Source organism: Chlamydotis macqueenii, chromosome 1 (genome assembly GCF_036417535.1).
Source record: "Chlamydotis macqueenii isolate bChlMac1 chromosome 1, bChlMac1.mat, whole genome shotgun sequence".
Lineage (NCBI taxonomy): Eukaryota > Metazoa > Chordata > Aves > Otidiformes > Otididae > Chlamydotis > Chlamydotis macqueenii.
The window spans coordinates 206,916,166-206,936,235 of NC_141556.1; the positions used below are offsets into that span (position 1 = coordinate 206,916,166).

Here is a 20,070-nt window from a genome sequence, read left to right on the forward strand (position 1 = left end):
TTTGGGGTGAAGAACACCCTTTGGGGAGGACTCATTTTCTGGAAGGCACACTGGGGAAGAGGATGCCCTTTGGGGAGGAGGACTCCTGTTGGCAAGGACACCTTTTTGGGGTAGGGGATGTCTTTTGGTGAGGATGCCCTTTTAGGGGGCAGGATTCACTTTGGGGAGGTGGGTGCCCTTGGCTGGAGAGGACGCCCTTTGGGAAGGACACTGCGCAGAGGAGGACACCCTATGGGGAGGAGGACGTCCTTGCGAGCTGGGTGAGGGCCCATCTCCTTGTCACCACCCTCGGGGCGGGGGGGACATACCGCCTTCAAGGCGGGGAGCACGCCCAACCTCTGCCGGCGCTGGGACACACGGACCCACCCCGCCCCTCGCCCCTCGCCCCACGCCCCGCAGCCCAGCACAGACAGGCCCGGCCCCTCCGGGCGCGACGCTGCCGTCCCGGGGCGGGCCCGGGCCCGGGGGCGGGGAGGCGGCGGCGCCCGGGCCCATTTCAGCGGCGGCGTTGGCGGGCAGCGGGAGCGGTGCTATGGCGGGGCGGGCGCTGTGGGCCGCGGCGCTGGCGCTGTTGGCGGCCTTGCCCGCGGCGGTGAGGGCCGACACGCCGGCCAACTGCTCCTTCGCCGATCTGCTGGGCGCCTGGGAGCTCCGCGTCTGGCGGGTCAGCGGCGGCCGCTACGGCAACTGCTCCCAGGCGGGTGAGACCGCGGCGGCCCGGCACCGTTCCGCTTCCCCCGGGGTCGTCCGGCCTCGCTGAGCCGGGGGGGGGGGGGGGGGGGGGGGGCGGTGGAGGAGGGAGAGGGGAGCGGCCGTTCCGAGCCGTGAGGCCTTGAAACCCGAACGGGCGGTGGGGAAGTGGGTGCCTGTCTGGGTTGTAGCGGGCCCCCGCACCTGCGGGTGGGACCCGTGCTGCGGGCCTTCGTGCGGAGCAGGCTGCCGGGCTTCGGGCAGAAAAAGGTTAATTGGAATTAAGGAGCGTGGAACGCTCGCCTTAGCGTGCCTCTGTGTGACCGTAGCGGGCACCGCCGTTACTCTTCTGCTTCAGTTATTTGTTTTTTTTTTTTTTGTGGGTTTTTTTTTTTTTTTTGTTCGTTTCGGTTTGGACTCTGCTAGGCCTCTTCCCGAGCACCACCGGCTCCCTTCTTCCCCCCAGCCCGCAGATTCCTCCCCCCTCAGTTCGGGGGGTTCCCAGCAGCCAGGCCCGGTTGTGCCCCTGTGCAGGCCCTGGGGAGCCTGGCAGCCTCAGGAGAAATGGAAGTGTCCCTTCCCTTGAGGGGATAATAGTAGTGGGGAGTTATTATTTAATTATTGTGTGTCAGTAATATTAAAAAAAATAGTAGATACTTTGCATTTTTCTAAATAATCTGCTTTTTGATCAGATGAGGCAGGAGCAGTGGAGCTGGGCTGGGTGGTGGAGGAAGTCAGAGCCCTGGTGTGGAGGAGCACGAGGTGGATGTTACCTCATCCCAGGTGTTTTAGGGGAATTCTTGTCTCTGCAGACACAGTGCCTGAATGACACAGCATCCGAGTCCTGTGTAGCTCTGTAGGAAGTTATATTTAAATAAGCTGATGTTTCCCGGTAACAACTGTTTAAATGCTGCTGCTGTTGCTAACTAAGCGTGCAAATACTGACTAGCAGTGGAAAAAATGAGTGTGCAGGCCCACTGACAGGTAAGTGAAGTCCCTGAAGTGTGTTTGCTTGATGCCTTTTTGCAGAAGATTGTATTCAACAAGTGTTTTAGCATCTTTTGGATTAAAGCAACCGTTAAAACATTCTTTGTACTTTTTTTAAAAATTTTTTTCTTCCACACAATAATTGTGCAATAATGTTTGTATTTTTTTTGCAGGGCCTGTGGAAAGAAAGGTGGTTGTGAATCTTCAGAAGTTAGATGTAGCTCAAGATAGTCTGGGCAACCATGGTTTCTTCACTTTGATTTACAATCAAGGCTTTGAAATTGTGATAAATGACTACAAGTGGTTTGCGTTTTTTAAGGTGAGTTAACTTGGTGTGTTCTGCATCACTGACTTGCTAAAATGACATGTAGCTAGGCTTCTCTTTATTCCCTGAGTGCCACAGTGGGGCAGTTGGGACATTTTGTTACCTTTGACTCTCAGGTTTGCCTGGATTACCAGGTACAGGACTTTATAATGTAAGGAAACAGTATCAGTGGCCGGGTAGGAAGCAGAGGGAGGGAAGAGATACTTCTATACCCCACTGGGCATTATTTGGAAAATCTGTTACAGATGCTGCTGCTTTCCCTTCTGGGCATGCTTAAAGCAGTTGGAGACCTTAGCTAAGCTGACTCTCCCAGTGCCCTGGAAACGTTTTTTTCAGCTTTTGTCCTGACACTTTGGACCCAACTGAAATAGTGAAAATCATTAATTTTATCTTTCCTCAAAGATGTTCTCAAATACATTAAAACTTAAGAAAGGTCATCTGCTCTTCTTGCTGGAGGATTTCTAGGATCCTTAAATTTTATTTCAGACTACTACTAAAATATCTAAGGAACCTTCCTGCTGCCTATAATTTTTCTTTTGGAATAACGCTATTGTCCCCAGACTCTGTTAATAGCTTCAGAACAATCTGAAAACAGTGCTGGTAGTCAGGGGGTAGACAGAAGACGACCCACTTGGTAAGGAGCACTCTGCTACTCCTAATGAGTAGCATTGTGAATCTGGAGGGTGGCTTGAAGCAATCTCTATAGGATGACTTTGCTACCCAGGAGACAGATGTTTTGTACAGCAAAACTGCTCAGATGGTGAGTGCAGTCCTCTGCAGGAGCAGTCAATAAATTTCCTGGTTGATTTTTGAGTCAGTGTTTTCAGAAGTTAAAAAAAGTGAGTGATCCACTGAATGAAAATGATGTATGAGGCTCTTATTTAACTGCAACTTCCTTCATGCTGATTAAGAGCTCAATTAAGTTAAGGAAAAAAGCATGTAGGTTGTTTTAGAAGACTAATGGTGAAGTTGTTCATGTGCTCTTTGTTGTGGGTTAACCCCAGTAGGCAGCTAAGCACCACGCAGCTGCTTGCTCATTCTCCCCCCTCAGAGAATCAGAAGGGTAAAAGTGCAAAAACTCATGGGTTGAGATAAAGGTCGTTTGACAGCTAAAGCAAAAGCTGCATATGCAAGCAAAGCAAAATAAGGAATTAATTCACTGCTTCTACCAGCAGGCAGGTATTTAGCGGTTTCCAGGAAAGCAGGGCTTCATCACACGGCTCTTACTCAGAGAGGCGGACGCTGTAACTCTGAATGTCCCCTTTTTCTCCTTTCCCCAGCTTTTATTGCTGAGCATGATGTCATACTATGGGACATCCCTTTGGTCACTTGAGGTCAGCTGTCCCAGCTGTGTCCCCTCCCAACTTCCTGTGCGTCCCCAGCCTACTGCTGGTGGGGCAGTGTGAGGAGCAGAGGCGGCCTTGATGCTGTGTGAGCACTGCTCAGCAATAACTAAAACAGCCCTGTGTTATCAACACTGTTTTCATCACAGATACAAAACATGGCACTGATATAAATAAAATTAACTCTGATGAAACCAGTGCATTCTAATAACTGTAAGCTTTTAAAATAAGAATAATTCTGTTTTAGACAGGGTCTTATACTTGAGAAAAAGCAGAGTGAGAAATACCTGATTGACATTCTCTCACCTGTGCAAGTTAATTAAATTGCCATGATGTGCATTCCTCATAGGTTTGGGAGGTGATACAGCAAAAACTACAGACGCTGAGGGGTCTAACTGCAGAACTACTCTGAAACTTCTCAGGCAGAGAGACCTCTGTGAGCTTCCTTACAGTTTGAGGGCCTGCCTGAAATGGGGCAGGAATTGCTGCCTCCCTGAGGATGGTGGAGCACGGTATGTTGTAGTATTGTCCATGAGCTCAGGCTTGAGGTGTCATCTCTGGCAGGTGGAATTCAGCAGTCATTGCACAGTGGAACTAGTGTTCTGGAATCCTTAGGCTGATACTTAACAGTGAAATGCAGAGTTGCTTTACAAGCTAGTATGGTGAGCAGTTGAAACAAATGTTGATTATCAAACTAATTCTTGAATGTGAGGAATTTAATCATGGAAACACTGAGTGGCCTGCTCTGGAGTATAAATGGTGCTGCTAGTCAGCAATTGAAGACAGCTGAGAGTCACTGAAGGCTCTACTGCTGCTGTCTGTACCTTGTGAAATACACCCCTGGAAGATGTGCACTACGTCAAGTGACCGATAAGCACTGATCTTGTCTATTCCTCTAAGATTATGAAAATGTGAATGTATTCATTTGCAAGAGTACTCTTAAATAACACAGCAAAATGGTGTTACAGAATAATTTAGGCTGTGAGGAACTTCTGGAGGTCATCTGATCCAACTTGCTGCTCAAAATAAGTCAAATACACACCTGAGCAGCAGCAGTGCGCAATAGCTTGCATTTCATGGTTGTGAGTGTATCTTAGCCCTTTGTAGGGCTTTAATTAATTAATGGATTAATTTTTAGTTTTGCAGTTTGTTATTGAGAAACAGCAAGCTTGTTTGACTCAGTGTTCAGTAGTAGGGATTCCATCAGCAAGACATGCTTAAATTAATGGCTTCTTTCTTAAACGTTATAGGGAGGATTAGAGCCCAGTTCAGTTACCCTCTCTAATTTTGCTGCTGTAAAGGAAATAACAAATCACCAAGATGCAAGTATAATGGCCAAGAAGTATGAGGAAATACCACACCACTTAATAAAGCCTTTTTTTTTTTTTTCCTGCAGACAGTTAGTTGAATTTGTTAGGCAACAACTTGCAATGTTGTCTATCTGCAAAATTGTTATTTCCCAATGTCAGTAGGCACTTGAGGAGACGTGTTTCCCTACGAACTGTTTGACCTTGTGACATATTTAGATATGCTTATCTGTTTATTTTTAATCCAGTAAATATTGCATTAAATATGAAATAGAAATACAAAATATCTAGTCCTGGTATAAACTAAAAAACATAGTTTCTTCTGTCACGTGTGGTTAATGCTCTTTTAGGACCTATTCAATTATTTTACCGTTACTGAATCATAGAATGGTTTGGGTTGGAAGGGACCTTAAGGATCATCCAATTCCAATTCCCCTGCCCTGGGCAGGGACACCTTCCACCAGACCAGGTCGCTCCAAGCCCCATCCAACCTGGCCTTGAACGCTTCCAGGGATGGGGCATCCACAGCTTCTCTGGGCAGCCTCTTCTACTGTAAAGCTTCCAGGAGACAAGTAATATGCTTTGCTCAATGTGTACTTCAGAGGTTTTTAAAGAATGGTTACCTGTTGCTTAAAATACTCCTATCATTTGCACCTAAAAGGAACATAAACATAGCAGACATAATTTGCTTAGTGTTGGTGATAATCTAGAAGCCCTGGGAGTGAAATGGGATAAACTAGGATGCTAATTGGTGAGGGCTGTCCTCCCTGGACATGCAGCATAAAGCAATCTCTTAGAATATAGCTTAGCCTTGATTGCTGTTGAGAATGTGGATAGTTATTAGACAAAGTCTCTTTGGAATTCATGGAAAAGAACTGTCTTTGCTGGCAGTTACTTGCTTTACAGCAAGAAGGTACAGAACTAATAGGTTTAATATGGAGTAATTTGCTGTTGCTTTTACTACTTGGTAAAATTACTTGGTTTCACTCTGAAATAACCTTCCGATGTGAATACAGTTCTAGAGTTACAGCTTAATTCTGGAGTGACTTTTTTGTTTCATGGAGCAGTTTGTGGTGGTAGCTTCTAGAAGAAAGATTTCATGCTGATGAGTTGTTTCAGAAGACCAAAGTCGTTACTCCCCACTTTAAAAATACTGATTTTTATTTTTATTTCAGTTATAATGTAATAATTAGGCAGAAAATAAAACTCTGAAGTTGGTCTCATACCATAGTTAAGAGTTCTGCTCTTCTAAAAATGCTTACAGGTATCGGAGCAGCCATAACACAGAAAGCCTTGCATATCTCTTTCCATGGCTGTGAGTTTGGGCTTGTCAGGAAAGTATTCATTGCCTAAGGGCTGCTCATAAATTTGAAGTTGTGTTTATGTTGCGCTAAAGTTATGTGGCTAAAACCCCACTATGGTGACAGGGCAGATAAAGCAATCTGATTTAGCTACTTGGTCCTTTAACGCTTTCCTTATATTCTGTTGTTGAGCAGAGAGGATGGAGTTGCTAGGCTAAGTGAACAGCAATATCTGAGCCAATACAGTACTTCATGTGGTTCAAGCATAGGAGTGCAACTGGTGCTAATTAAACTTGCAGGCAATTTTTGCTTGATGTTGAAGAATTACTAACAAGAATGCTGTGGGCTTGTCTAAGTGGTAGCTTTATCAGAGCTACTGTAGTGCGTGGATATAGACACAGCCTGTTTGATTCATGTTTCACTGGGTTTTTAATAGCCTTTTGTTCCTGTGGCTTGTGAAACAAATACCTACTGAAGCTTCGTAGGGTCTCACTGCCTTTACACACTGTTTGTTCTTCTACCTGGGGACTGTGAGGAAATGACTCTCCACACCAAAGGAGTGGATTGAGTAAGCTTATCAGTGTATTTTTTCCTCAGTTTGCTTTAAGAGCTTAAGTAAATAAGCTCTAACAGTATTTTATTTCTAACTATTGCTGTACATAGACTTGTCCTTCAAGGCTTACCAAGTTAAATGCAGCATCCTACTGCATTCTTGTATTCCGCTTCTCACAAGTCACAGTTACTCTGCTTGGTGTTTGTTTGCAGCACAAAATAACTTATTTGTTTATGAGAGTGCTCTTGTTTCTAATTTAATGTGTGCTGCTGAAACATCACTATGCTGAATTTGGATGTAAAGTTAGTGTACTGACTCTGGGCAGAAGCTTGAGTATGTGCTCCTGCTGGCTTATAGGATTCTGTAGAGCTGTGCAAGATAAAAGGCTCTAAGGATTTTTTCTTTTTTTCCCCCCAAGGAATGGTAAAAGAAACAGGAACAGCATAACATAAAAAGCTAGAGTGAGGCTGAAAGGAATGTTGAGGCTAACTTGTTTCAATTACTTGATATCTTTGTAGTATCTATTTAATGTTAAGACTACCACTTTGAAGGGAGTCTCCCAAGATTATCACTGTTAGTCCCTTAAGCTAAGTACTTCTGACTTTTGAGATGTCCTCCAGCAAAAAAAAAACAAGTCTGACTTTTTTTTTTCTTCATATTGAAACATTAGCCCTACTTCAGCAAAAAGAAACAGATTGTAGAATATTCCACTACTCAAGTTACTAATCTTTTCCAGACTGGGTGACATCTTTGTCAGGTCTTTTCCTCTCTTCCTCCGAATTTGGTTAAGACTAAGCATTTCCACTCTGAAATAACCAGCCTAGACAAGCAACAGTAGTTACTGTTTAAATTCCAAATGTTTTTTTTTAAAAAAAAACTGAATATGTTTTCTTCCATGTTTCTAAAATAGAAGAGTTAGACTTGCTGATGCTATTTAATCATCCTGCAAATCAATTGAAAGTTAATTTCTAGTCTATCTTTGTTGGGCTTTCTTAACTGGCAGTGTGCAACTGCTGCTTCCCTAAAGTGTAAATCTGAAAGCGTAAGTCTGCGTAACTGCAGAATGTTCGTTCCCTAGAGGAAAGAAGATGTGTCTGTAGTTGATAATTGCTTGCATTTTATATCAGATAGCAAGATGCAGTGGTTTGTTCTGGTGATATCTGCTGTGTTCTTGTACAGTAGGGCAACTGCAAGTCTCCAATCCTGTTCTAATTAAGAATGTGCTTTCCATTTAAACTGCATAGGCACACTTGTAAATTTGATGACAAACAAGTGGTAAGTCTTTCCACCAGGCTTAATGTGTAGAGTCATCCTGCCTCCTGGAACTCAAGCTGGCTTATTGCCTGAACATTGCTTAAATTGATGTAAATTTTATGATAGATGTAAGAGGATGGGTTGGCAGCCTGTGTATCTAGCACTGCTGAATCTGTTAAAATGCTATGTTCTATAAGGTCTCCATTCTTTCTTGCTTTCCTGTTAGGGAGATCAGAATTTTAAAGAAAGCTTTAAACAATTGAATTTTTTTTTTTACCAGGACTAGAATTGAATGTGTAATTAGATGATCAACACAAAGAAAGACTTTACTAAAGGTATACTCTACCAAAAAGCTTACCTGGGTTCAGATATCTAATAGCAAGCCTTAAAATTTAGATACATGAAACATTTTAAAGTTAATTTTGGAGTAACTTGGCTGAACTTTGGCATTAGACAAAGTCACATAAGATATCAGACTTGAGGAAAGTATGCATTTGAAATAGAATTAAAGCTTAGTTTTCAAACCTCAGAATTTGAACTGTGAATATAGTTCAGGTGCCTTTCTACAGGAGTTATTCTAGACTGGTCAGATTATTTGATATTGTTTACTTAATGCTGTAGATGTGAGCATTGGGTGATGAAATTATCACATCACATGGCTGCAGTGGTCTTTTATTAACTTAAAAATGGAAATCATCATCTTAAGTCTGCAGAGGAGATGCATGCAGCAGTTGTCCAGCAGCTGCTGGTGGTCACAGCTGTGTGTCTGTTGTCCTCCATGAAGGATTCTGTTCTGTGATGGGTTCCACAGATGTGTTAGGTGCTCTGCCAGCAGCTTTGGTTGAGTCTGGCATTGTATTTGGCATCCAGCAGCGTCAGTGGATGTTCATGCAGTGCTGCCACGATGAACTGGTGCAGCTGAAGTTAGTCATGCACCTGTATGACTTGTTGTTTGGGCAGGCATAGGTGTAGTAGGTCCTCTAAAATTGATACAGTCAAATTTGCTGGGTCTAATCTGTCAGAACCCTTCCCTGGTTGCAGTAAGAAATGCTGTATGTGGTTTTTTAGTGACAAAATACTCTTTTAACAGTGTACCTTCTGGTATTAAGCAGTGGGTATCATTGTCATGGCAGTGATGACTTTGCTATCCTACTGTAGTTGCTCTAATATTGGGGAGTTAACTAGCTTGTAGAAATTAAGCATAAGTTTTTTGGATTTTAAAATGTTTCTCCACCACTTCTCTACGTCAGCGGTTTTCAATTAAAAGTCAGAGGTGGGGGGAAAAAAGCAAACTGACACCTTAAGGGTATCTTTTCATTTCCTAGCTGAAGATGGCTCTTGCAGTTCAAATTCCCTTGTTCCAGATGTCATTGATGGGCTATGGTCTCAAAGTCTCCATGTCCCCTTTTTAAAGCTGTTTCATTAGTAGCTTACAGTCTGCCAGTCTACAGAAAGCTAGCTGCAGAGGACTTGAGTTGCTTGATTTTAGGGTTCTACGCAGACTGTCTCTTGTTTATCTTTAGCATTGCCACTGACTGTTACCTCATCTTCTTCCTAGTTTTGCTGATATGTTTAAACTGAAAGAACAGCATAAGAAACTTACTAAATATACTTTCCTGAAAGATAAGTTGCACAAATGGTGTGGTTACTATTCTGGTTATCTATCTACATTTTAAAAAAAAAAAAAAAATTAATCTCCAGGAAAAGGAGAGGGATTTCTGGGGGGAGGGAAGGGTAATTGTTGTTTTAATTTGCTAGTTAGCACATAAGTCATTATCTTTTTTCTTTTTTTTTTTTGGCCATTAAGACAAGCCCCAAATCTGCTCCACTTGTTTTGATTCAATGTAACTCTCCATGCTAGGCAGGATCTGCATCTGATTGTTGCAGGAAGCAAGTCTGTTGTTTGAGTATTCTTCAAGTATTCACACTGAAGGCTCGTTCTTACCAATAGTGGTTGAACTTGGTCTTGTTTTAATCTGTGGCAGCTTTTAGATAGAAAAGATGGGTAGGTATTAATTTATGCTATAATGTGGAGCCAAATAAAGTGCTTTTACAGTAACTTAATGAAGTAAAGTCAGTAACTTGTTGCTTTTGGTCATGTCTGGATTTCTAGTAATGCTGTTGTGAAGAGGGTATTTCTCAAGAGTTGTCTCTGGACCTTGCCCTTGGTGTTTGGCCAAGTGTCGTTATTTCCCATGTTGCACAATCTTGCACAGTAGGATAAAACGAATAGAACAAAGTAACAGCTCAGCCTTCTAATGCCCCCATACTGCTCTGGTCAGCAAACATACTTGCCTTGCTAGACAAGCAAGGGTGTAGATGTGATACCTCTGCAACCTCCAAACTGGAGACAAAGCAAATTCCCATTGTTCTAAAACCGTCAGAGGATTACCTTTAATTTTACACTTTCGATTGATAGACTTAATTGTTTCACTATGTGTTCTCCTTCAGATTCCCCACAGAGCCTTGGCGTAGTCACAAACCTCCCAGTCTCTTTACCTTGTTTTCCATCTTGAGGCATTTCCTTCACTGTAAGCCACCACCTTTTCCAGTGAAGAGTCTAAGCAAGCATTTTGTTGAAACATGGCTACAAAATCCTGTACTGTTGTACATGTGCAACTTGGGTGGGATTTGATAAAGTATTCTTGGACTAGGAAACTTGGATACAGTAAAAGTGATTTGCGTGATTAGAAGAGTCAAGTTAAAGCTTTTGTTACATGGAGTTTTCAGGCTGCTATGTAGCTTAACACAAAACAGACTTTAACCTTAAAGTTAAGATATTTTTGTTTATTTTTTTTAATTTTTCCCTGGGACGTTCTGCTGTCAAAGAATTTTTATCCAGGAAACTTATGTAGTGAGGCAATGTGTTAGTCTAACTGTTCTATTAAGACACATTTTAGTCTTAATTAGATTAACTTATTACTCCAGTGGTAAAATGAAGGCTTGTGTGGCTGAATAAGGGAAGTATTAGGACTTGGAACTTCAGTAAACTCTTCCCTCACCCCCAAGTTCAAATGCATTGCATTGAATGAATCATTGTTTCTTACAGCCTCATTTTTATAGTTCAGGTGAAGCTGTTTCTTGATGCTTTTCCACCACAGCTCAGTAGTTGCAGGAAGTCTCATCCTCGGTTCTGACTTCTAAAACAGAAATGCTACAGCACAATTCTCCTGAGAGGTTACTGGGTGTGTTTACTTTTCAGGCTGCCATGAGTCTTAGTTTCTCAAACTTTTGCAGCAGTCCATGTTTAGTTTGACTAGCCATGTATTTTGTGCAAGAAACCACAGAGCCTTGAAGAGAAGGATAAGTACTAAGAGGTCTTTTATATTTTGCCTAGAAAGTGACTGTTGAACACAACCAATTAGCACCTGTTAGTTGATACTGATACTAATGCATGCTTTGTTGCTGAAAGTGGAAGTCAACCTGTTTGTCTTCCTCTAGATCACTTTCTTTTGTCTGTGTAACCTTTTATTGATGTTTCTTTGTTTTGAAATCAAACATGATGCTGGTTGATCTGGAATACACATTTGGCCACTTCCTCTGAAACACAAGCAAGAAACAGCTGGATGGGCGGGGTACTGCTATGCTAACAAATGCATTTGCTCCACACAAGCATAACCTCTTTACATTACAGTACAAAAAGGAAGGCCAGAATGTCACCAGCTACTGTAATGAGACTCTGCCAGGATGGGTCCATAATGTACTTGGTCACAATTGGGCCTGTTTCAGCGGACAGAAGATTTCTTCATCTCCCTCAGATGTTCATGTAAATGAGCTACCTTTCCAGAAGCCCAGGGGAAGGTAAGCAACAGATAAGTGCCACTTTATTGGAATAAAAAGTTTAGTAACTATGCTTCAGGTTTCAGTTAAAACCATATGGACTAACTTTGTTACTGAGGGCAAAGTTAATGCTAGTGATAATGTTGGGAATAAATGTGAATGCAGAAAAACACAGGAGGGTGTGCCTGTCGCTTCGCACAGTTTTTCCTTCAGTCTGTGGTGAAGCCTAATTACAAAGCTGGCATGTCTAAAGAAGATGATTATATCCTTCTAGTTAGTCTGTCTCAAATCTCAGAAACCTTGCCTTGATCCAATAATTGCATGTTTCCCTATCAGTACCTACCTGAAGACACTTCCAAAGTTAAACTGAATGTGGAAAAGACTCTTTAGAGAATGCCTTTACTTTTCAGTCCCAGTTCCTTTCTTACTGTTCTATTTGTTTGCTTTTGTTTGCAGACTTTCGAGCAGACGTTACGTGCACAACTTTGACTTTGTAAATGCTATCAATGCTCACCAGAAGTCCTGGAGAGCAACAAGATACAAGGAGTATGATAACTTTGCCCTGGAAGAACTAACTAGAAGAGCTGGAGGTCTCTATTCCAGAGTTTCAAGGTAGCAAGGCCTTTTGTTTTGCCATAAACCCCACTGCTGCGAAGAATCTGCTTGTATTTGTTGTGGCTCTTCCTAGCTGTGTTTTGGCTTGTAGTTCAAATGTTTAATCAAGTTTCAAGGCCTTCCAGCTCATTTTCATGGAGTGCCAACATATTTCTTCATTTGAATGATTACTCTGAGCATCTGTTGTCTCAAGCAGTTGAGACAAATAAGGTCATCTACCTTTTAATCTTGGCCAGTAACTTGCTGCTGAATTCATATGTGCAGGGAAGAAGTGAGGACAGTCTGAGTTGTCATCTCACTCTCCTATCTACCCATCAGCTGCTTGTAATAGTCAAGCTTCTGCCTGACCATCTTCCTGGTTCTGCTAATTCATAAACACAACTAAAAAACTGTGGACTGCATTTGGCTATTAAACATGAATAATAGAAATCTTCTGAAGGAATTCCCTGGTTATTTTGATAATTTGCCATGTCTGCAACCAGGAGCCTCTATCAGGAAGAGAGTGTCTGAATGAAGAAGCACAAAATAATCCTGAGTGCCTTCAGGGTCTTGCAGATCATACGGCAGAGAGGGTTGGACATGTAGTCCTCTGCATTAATTTGACAACTAGAGTTCTTTGATCTGATCCAAAGATTCCCTTTTTTTACAGCTGTCTTGCCTTCTTTGTATTTTTGCTTCTTCCACTCTGATACTGCTGTGGATAGGAATGCTACTTACTTTTCTAAACCGTGTCAATTGTACGTTTTTAGAAGAAGGTCCTACTATACAATAAAAATTCTGATTTGTGTGAGTATCATGCAGATTATAATTCATTCTGCGGACAGAAGTAACTTTGTAGATAGTCTTAAGTACAGTAACCTCTTTAAAGCTGTATTGTACCATGCAGTGCCATGACAGTATCTTGTTGGCCTTCTAATACTTTCGGAACAGGCTCTAGTGTCTGGTGTCTGTGAATGGCACTCCACGTGTGACTTACGCCACAAACATCAGGTTATGTAAATGCTGAATACAGGAAGCTCTTGACTTGCTGATAAACGAGCATCGTTTGGCTGCAAGTGTTGGGTGAGGACAAGTAGCATTTAGTACTGCTCCAACAGTCACAGTAAAAACTTGCTCCAGGGAAGTCTCTGGGGCAAGTGGTGCTGCAATTATTGATGTGTCCATGTAAGCCATGCTGTGTCTGCAGTTAAACAGTCTGTAGTTGCTGTCAATGCATACTGCCAAGGCGAGGTGCCTTCTGCAGTCAGATATTTGGCATACCTGATGATGGCAGAAGTGTAAAATAGCTGTTGCAGAGCTGTGTTGCTACGGTCACTGAGAGTTACCTCAGCACTTCAAATTGGTTCAAAAGTATTTGACCTCACCAGTTTGTGGATAGTTTGAAATACAGTTCTCTCCGGGAGGGATTTGAGTAGGTCTTGCATCCTGCTGAAACTAATCTCTTGAGATTGACACCCACTCAGCTTAGATGGAGACTATTTCAGACTGCTTAGCATGAAGTAAGTGCAAGTAGTACAGTCAGAAGATGACAACTGAGAGTTGCATGATTGTTTCCTTGCCTGGAGTGTGATGTTATTCAGAAGCATTTTCTCCTCCTTAGACCGAAGCCTGCACCTCTAACGTCTGAGTTACTCAAAAAGGTTTCAGGCTTGCCAGAATCCTGGGACTGGAGAAATGTGAATGGTGTCAATTATGTCAGCCCTGTTCGGAATCAAGGTAAAAAAATAAAAATCAAAACTCTGAATTAAATGCTTTACCATTTGTTTGATGCACTTTTGTAATTTGCTGCTAACAAGAAGGTTTTTTCTAGTGTGTTGCAGTTGACAGATTGTGCCTTTACTATCAAAAACCTGCTGAAACTGAGTGGAGTCCTCACTGACCATGCTGTGCCAAAATAGAAGGTGCAAACAGCAATGTCTCTTGCTGGAGTGAAAGCCAATTACCACAGTGCCCTGCATAAAGACAGCTGTCAAGTTTTGTCCTGAGTCTCAGTCATGGTTTTCTGCACACTGACAGAACTGATGTACATTTAATTATTTCCCTAATTCCTGCTGACGGCAAATTATCATGCAGCTTTAATGAATAAACCCATGAAAATTGTTTATAATGGCTCCCAATCTCATCACTCCGATAACTTTAGGAGTTACTTAAATGGCTCATTGCAAGAGGAGGTACCAGTCACTAGGAAAAGTGTGGACACTGTTAAGTACAGAATAATTGTAAAAACTATTTTTTTTTTTCTTGCCTCTGTGATCAGGAAGTATTTACCTCAAAGTAGACTTAAAAGGATTTGCATCTACTGGTAGCTATCTGCTTGCAGCTTTGTGAGGGGAAGGGAACATAACGTGAGCATGGTGAGGAGAGGCACACTTAAATCACTGGCTTAGTTCTGCCAGATTCTGCCAGCTGGACTCCTGGTAGAACAAGAAACATAGGAAGGAAGGTTTGTGGGAGTTCTATCTCACAAGCTGACACACAGCATCACTGAGAGATGGCAACAGGAAATGGTACGGTCCTATATAGGTGTGAGTCCCTGTATGTTCTCCTGGTGTGAACTGTGAATATCCCAAGGGCTCTTTTACTTTCCAAGCAGTTGAACACTTGGTCCCAAACTTACCCTTTCTCCATTGTGTGACTTCAGAGTTTCTCTAAATGAGAACTAGTCTGTTTTTTCCAATAATAAAGCTGCCTACACTTTTCCTGTAATCTGAGAATCCATGCTGAGTATGTTAAATTTCTGGGGCATATGCATTCTGCTCCATTAAATAAGAATTTTAGTTTTCAAGCTTTAAAAAAAAAAAAACCAAAATAAAACAAAAAAAACCCCAACTAAACAAACAAAACTAAGAAAAAAAAAAACTCCAAAAGATGATCCTGTACAAAATAGTGCTGACATATGTCTTGCCCAAGGTATCTTGTATGATTTTCTGAGGCACTGGATATCAATGCTTCATTAAAATGATGCTATTAGAAACTTAGTTGTATATGATTAAGATTATTAGATGACTAATTAGAAGATGCAATGGAGGAGAAGGCTGCAAGCAGTAAGATGCCAGTTGTCTGGCATATGCAGAGAATTGTATGAATTACAAGATCATGGCTTTCCAGATCTCACATGCTTGTGAAGTCATTGCTCTTGCCTAAGGAGAAAAAAAAATACAACATCTGAAGTGGACAAGAATTAAAAGGGAAATAGACGTTCTCTGTAGAATACCTTGAGACATAGCAAGCCTCATGCAACTGCAGTTATCTTGGACTGTAGTACTTACTGCCAGCATGTTAGCATCCCTGCTGCTATTTCCTGTAGTTAAGAAAGTAAAGATTGAGTTCTCAGGTTGTGTATAGAGCAGTAACTGCATCTTTGAAACAAGAGATGCCATCTTTGAAGATAGCCCTGTCCTTGTTTGTTACTGACTTTACTGGCAGAAGAGAGGAACCTACAGATTTTGTTAGCCTTACAGTGCAGGTTGCAGATTCTTGCTGAATTCTTTTTGCAAGCTTTTTCTGCAGACCGAAGTAGGTGTAAAGCCCAGTCAGCTGATTCTTCCCTAGGTGTGCTGTATCTTTTCCTTACTCCGCATAATGTAACAGCCCTTTGCAGTAGAGTGAGTGGAATCTGATGCAGGTGAAGCTCTAATTGACTCTGCAGGAGGGAAGAAGCGGGAAGTCTTGGAAAAGCAACTACTCTTGCAGCTTTTTTGGCTCTCTGCTGATACAGTGTGGCCTCACAAATGCCACTGTGGTAGCAGGAAGAAAATTAGCAACAGACTTCAGACTGAAATGGTTGTGTTAATTGTATTTTTAAAACTTTTGCACACAAAATGCAACAAAATGTTCTGCAGCGTGGCCCATCTTGGATGCTGTGACTGTACAAAGAGTGGGAGGTACCTTTCACTGCTTCAGTTTGCCCTGCTGGGCAAAGACTGTTTGTGTTCAGGCAGATTTTGCCCCTTCTCTTCAGAGATAATTCTAACTGAGTGAAGGTGCAATTTCACAAAGTCTTGCTTTTGTAATAGCTATGCTTTTATACACCTACACAGTTCAGGAGAAAGTATTTTGTTTTGTTCCTCAAGCCTCTCTCCTTTTCATAGCTCTGCAATATTTGATTTCCCTACTGTCAGGAAACAAAAGGAAATCGGGCACCTTGGTGACAATCAGTAGATAAAATAGGACCTCATCCAAGTAATTGTCCTTCCCTGTGATGCTTGTCGTTCTACTTCCAAAGGTTTTTAATGTGTTATAGGAGCTCCTAGAAAGAGAAGAGGCCTAAAACTAGAAGCAATGCTAAATTTTGATGCAAGAGTAAGGAGACCTAACTCCGTATCAGGAAACAGAAGGGAAATAAAGGTGCTTCTGAAAAGCCATTGTAAAAACTACATGCCCTTGGGAAGTAAGGGGAGCTGGGATGAATCCACTGTATCAAACCTGCTGTTTCTACCACTAGACTCTCAAAAGTCAGTTATTTTAGGGGTAGCTCTAGAGGTGGAATGCTTCTTCAACTGGAAATTACAGCATTGAATTAATTGATAGGTTGAAATAATCTGGAACAATATTGTCAGCATTCACTTAAAATAGTTCATTGCTCCTTAGCATATGTGCTCCATAAAGGGTTATAGTCTGAGGCAGTAGGTTAGAGCCTTCTCAGCCCTGCTAATGTGGTCCCTGTAGGTTCATTCTGAAGGAATAGCGTGGCTCTTAAATGATACTACTGGAATACACTGAATAGCAATATGTTGTCTTGTACTCTTGAATAAGCTAAGTGTTCCTTCGAAAGTTGTTAGAATTGTTTTCTGAATTGCATGCTTAAAAGCTAAATGTACATTTAAAGTTTTTGCTCTATCACGTTTCAAGTTCTAATCGCTGTGTGGTAGGTCTTGACTCTCTTCAGTGGGCTCTAGCAATGGCTGTACCTGAAGGCAGGTGACTTGCCTTGTTTGTGTTGCTGACTGCTCTTTGGTGTTCCTTTCTCTTCAGGCTCATGTGGCAGCTGTTATGCATTTTCCTCTATGGGCATGCTGGAAGCAAGAATACGTATCCTCACAAACAACACTCAGAAACCGATCTTTAGTCCTCAGCAGGTTGTGTCTTGCAGCCAGTATTCTCAGGGTAAGTACGCTAGTGTATACAGAGGTAACTTCCAGTAATGATAATGCTGCAGAAGGAGACCGTATATTAAAACTTCCATGCCTTCCCCATCACCCGTAATTTAGTTTTTTAATAAAGTATCTGGCAGGCCAAATTTTATAGTACTTCTTTTTAATTTTTTCTTTTTTTTTAAAGATTGCAGAAAATACTCCAGAGTTGTCAGCCCACATTACTGTAGGGAAGGGGTTGAACAAGGAACAAGTCGATGGCCTCATGCTTGGGATGTTACTGGATTTTAGGTAGATCTGCCTGGGAGATGAGTATTATCTAAGGGTAGGCCTAAAAATATAGCTAAAATTCAATGCATATCTAGAAAGAGTGGAACTAAATATCCTCCCAAAAGCATAATCAGAGAGAGGAGGAGCATACGGGGAGCGGGAGATGAGCAAAAACAATTACTAAAGCTTTCTGAAAGACAGTACTCATGTTGGGACAAATCTCTTTACTACATGTAATTAACTGCTTTTCCTGATAAGAGGAGTGTCAGGAGCAATTGGATGAAAAGGTGGTCCATGCATTAGTGTTCCCAGTGTAGCTCCCACTGATCTGGATTTTGTCTTGTGTGTTTCAGAAAGCTAGCTATAGCTAACTGGAATATTAGGATTATCTGGGTCACTGCAGTTTGTGTTCAGTACTGTATCTAGACGTATTCCAAAAGATTTGAGTAGGAGAGTCTCCCACCACAAATAATTCTCCAAGTGGATAAGCAGATTTTTTTTTTTTGTTTAGGTTGCGATGGTGGCTTCCCTTACCTCATTGCTGGAAAGTACGTCCAAGACTTTGGTGTGGTGGAAGAGGACTGCTTCCCTTACACAGCCCAAGATTCTCCATGCACTTTCAAGCGCAGCTGTTACCACTACTACACTTCTGAGTACCACTATGTTGGTGGCTTCTATGGAGGCTGCAATGAAGCCCTGATGAAACTTGAGCTTGTTCTGCATGGGCCAATGGCTGTTGCCTTTGAGGTTTATAGTGATTTCATGCTTTATAAAGAGGGGATCTACCATCACACTGGGCTGCAGGATGACTTCAATCCTTTTGAATTGACCAATCATGCTGTCTTGCTGGTGGGCTATGGTACAGACCCAGAAAGTGGTGAGAAGTTCTGGATTGTGAAGAACAGCTGGGGCACCGCATGGGGAGAGGACGGTTACTTCAGAATCCGCCGTGGCTCTGACGAATGTGCAATTGAAAGCATTGCAGTGGCTGCAACTCCTATTCAAAAATTATAAATGCAGAGGTTTTCATCCGTCCAGTGCCTTCTCCCCAGCCATAAGAACATACTGATTGTTAGAAACTGCAGGCAAAATCTGTCCCCTAGCTTGGACTGGGGAGCTTTAATGAAATTTTCCAGAACAGAGCCAACAGTTTTCCTAGGAGGGAGGATGAACGCTGTTAGCTCTGCTCTGTGCACTGAAGGCTTCCTCTCGAGTCTGGCAGTAGATCTCCTAGAATGCAATGGCTGTTTTGGTAGCAGTGGTGACAGTTGCTCATCACCGGGTATACGTCTTCAGCCACCAGGTGCATTGTCTTCCGTGGACAATCCTGAACTTCACATCTCAGAGGGAAGCATCTGCTGTGATAATCTGTAATAACTACTCTGAAAGGACACTGTAGTGCCTTACTTCTCAGAAATCAGGAAGTCACTGCGATTTAGAACATAAGTGTGTATTGGGGAGGGAATGGGCAATTGCACTGATTAAAAGGAAATTTTAAAGCTTTAAGTGTCCTGCAAAAACTGCATGTCAAACCCTTATGACAATAAAAATCAATTCTACATTTCAGGCTGTTCTTGAATGTTCCAGATCTGGATTTTATTGCTATGCTTTGCAATTGATCATCTCAGAGTTCAATAAAAATTACCTCACTCCTATAGGAGTTTGTACTTGTGGAAGTAGTTGGTTCTTTATTTCAGTGACCTGTCTTAAGTTTTGCACTTCCTGTCATGAACTTTTTATTTTAGCAGGATCTAAACTAGTGGGGAAGGAGGTTGAGAGGGAGAGGAACTAGGAATCATCCAGCTGAAGCCAGCGTTCTCACAGCAGCATCAAGCAAGGTTGTCCAGAAGTCTAGTAGTCCTTGCTGTGGATATGGGACAATTTACTGAGTAAATTGGCTAGTTCCTTGGTAATCCTGCTTAAGTCCTCTCTGTTAATCCGTTCCCTCTTCCTTTCAAATATACAAGGTAGAAAAACAGATTTCAGGGGGGCATTGCAGCACTTGGAATTAACTATTTCTTTCTAGATTGAACTCAGCTGCAAGACAGTACCTGGTTAATGCAGCACTGGTCTTTGTTCTTCACGTGAGTAAATAGGAGTGGCTTGGAGGTGAGTCCCAGTTTCATGGGTAGAAGATGACACCTTTGGTAATGTTCTGTTGAAATAATATGTGACCAAAGCAGTTTGTGTTTTGTATATAAAGATAATATCTTGTGGGGTTTTTTAGGGTGTAGGGAATTAAAAAATACAGAAAAATGAAACAGTTGTCTGTAATCAAAATATCTCATTTAACTTAGAAGGGAAAACTCCCTTTTACTTCAGCAGCGGAATTTCACAAGAACTACTTCACTCTAGTTAGCTCAAACTGAGGGGCAGGGGAAGAAGAGTAACTTCATGGTTTTGGGTTGGTTTTTTTTAACTCTTTGCCAAAAAATACCAAGCCATGATTGGAAATTTAAAACTTGTGTTTTTCCAGAATTTGAACTAGAACCTCTGGATTAGCTTGTATTGTGGATCGGAATGTTTTGGCTGAGAGAATTAGGTGGTGAGTG

General features: G+C 42.0%; 1 protein-coding gene across 1 annotated transcript; it reads left to right on the forward strand.

Moving 5' to 3' along the window:
• Positions 1-492: 492 nt before the first annotated feature.
• Positions 493-19,190, forward strand: CTSC (cathepsin C). The gene is made up of 7 exons (XM_086739647.1): positions 493-701; positions 1,851-1,996; positions 11,395-11,561; positions 11,997-12,152; positions 13,756-13,871; positions 17,130-17,261; positions 18,030-19,190. The coding sequence occupies exons 1-7, from the start codon at positions 533-535 to the stop codon at positions 18,530-18,532; spliced, it is 1,389 nt and encodes a 462-aa protein (XP_086595773.1). The 5' UTR covers positions 493-532; the 3' UTR covers positions 18,533-19,190.
• Positions 19,191-20,070: the final 880 nt, after the last annotated feature.

Bases quoted from the DNA above. Each gene is read 5' to 3' on its own strand.
- CTSC (XM_086739647.1), top strand. From the start codon at position 533: ATGGCGGGGCGGGCGCTGTGGGCCGCGGCGCTGGCGCTGTTGGCGGCC. The intron at 1,997-11,394 runs GTGAGTTAACTT...TTTACATTACAG, and splicing joins AGTGGTTTGCGTTTTTTAAG to TACAAAAAGGAAGGCCAGAA. The intron at 12,153-13,755 runs GTAGCAAGGCCT...TCTCCTCCTTAG, and splicing joins CTCTATTCCAGAGTTTCAAG to ACCGAAGCCTGCACCTCTAA.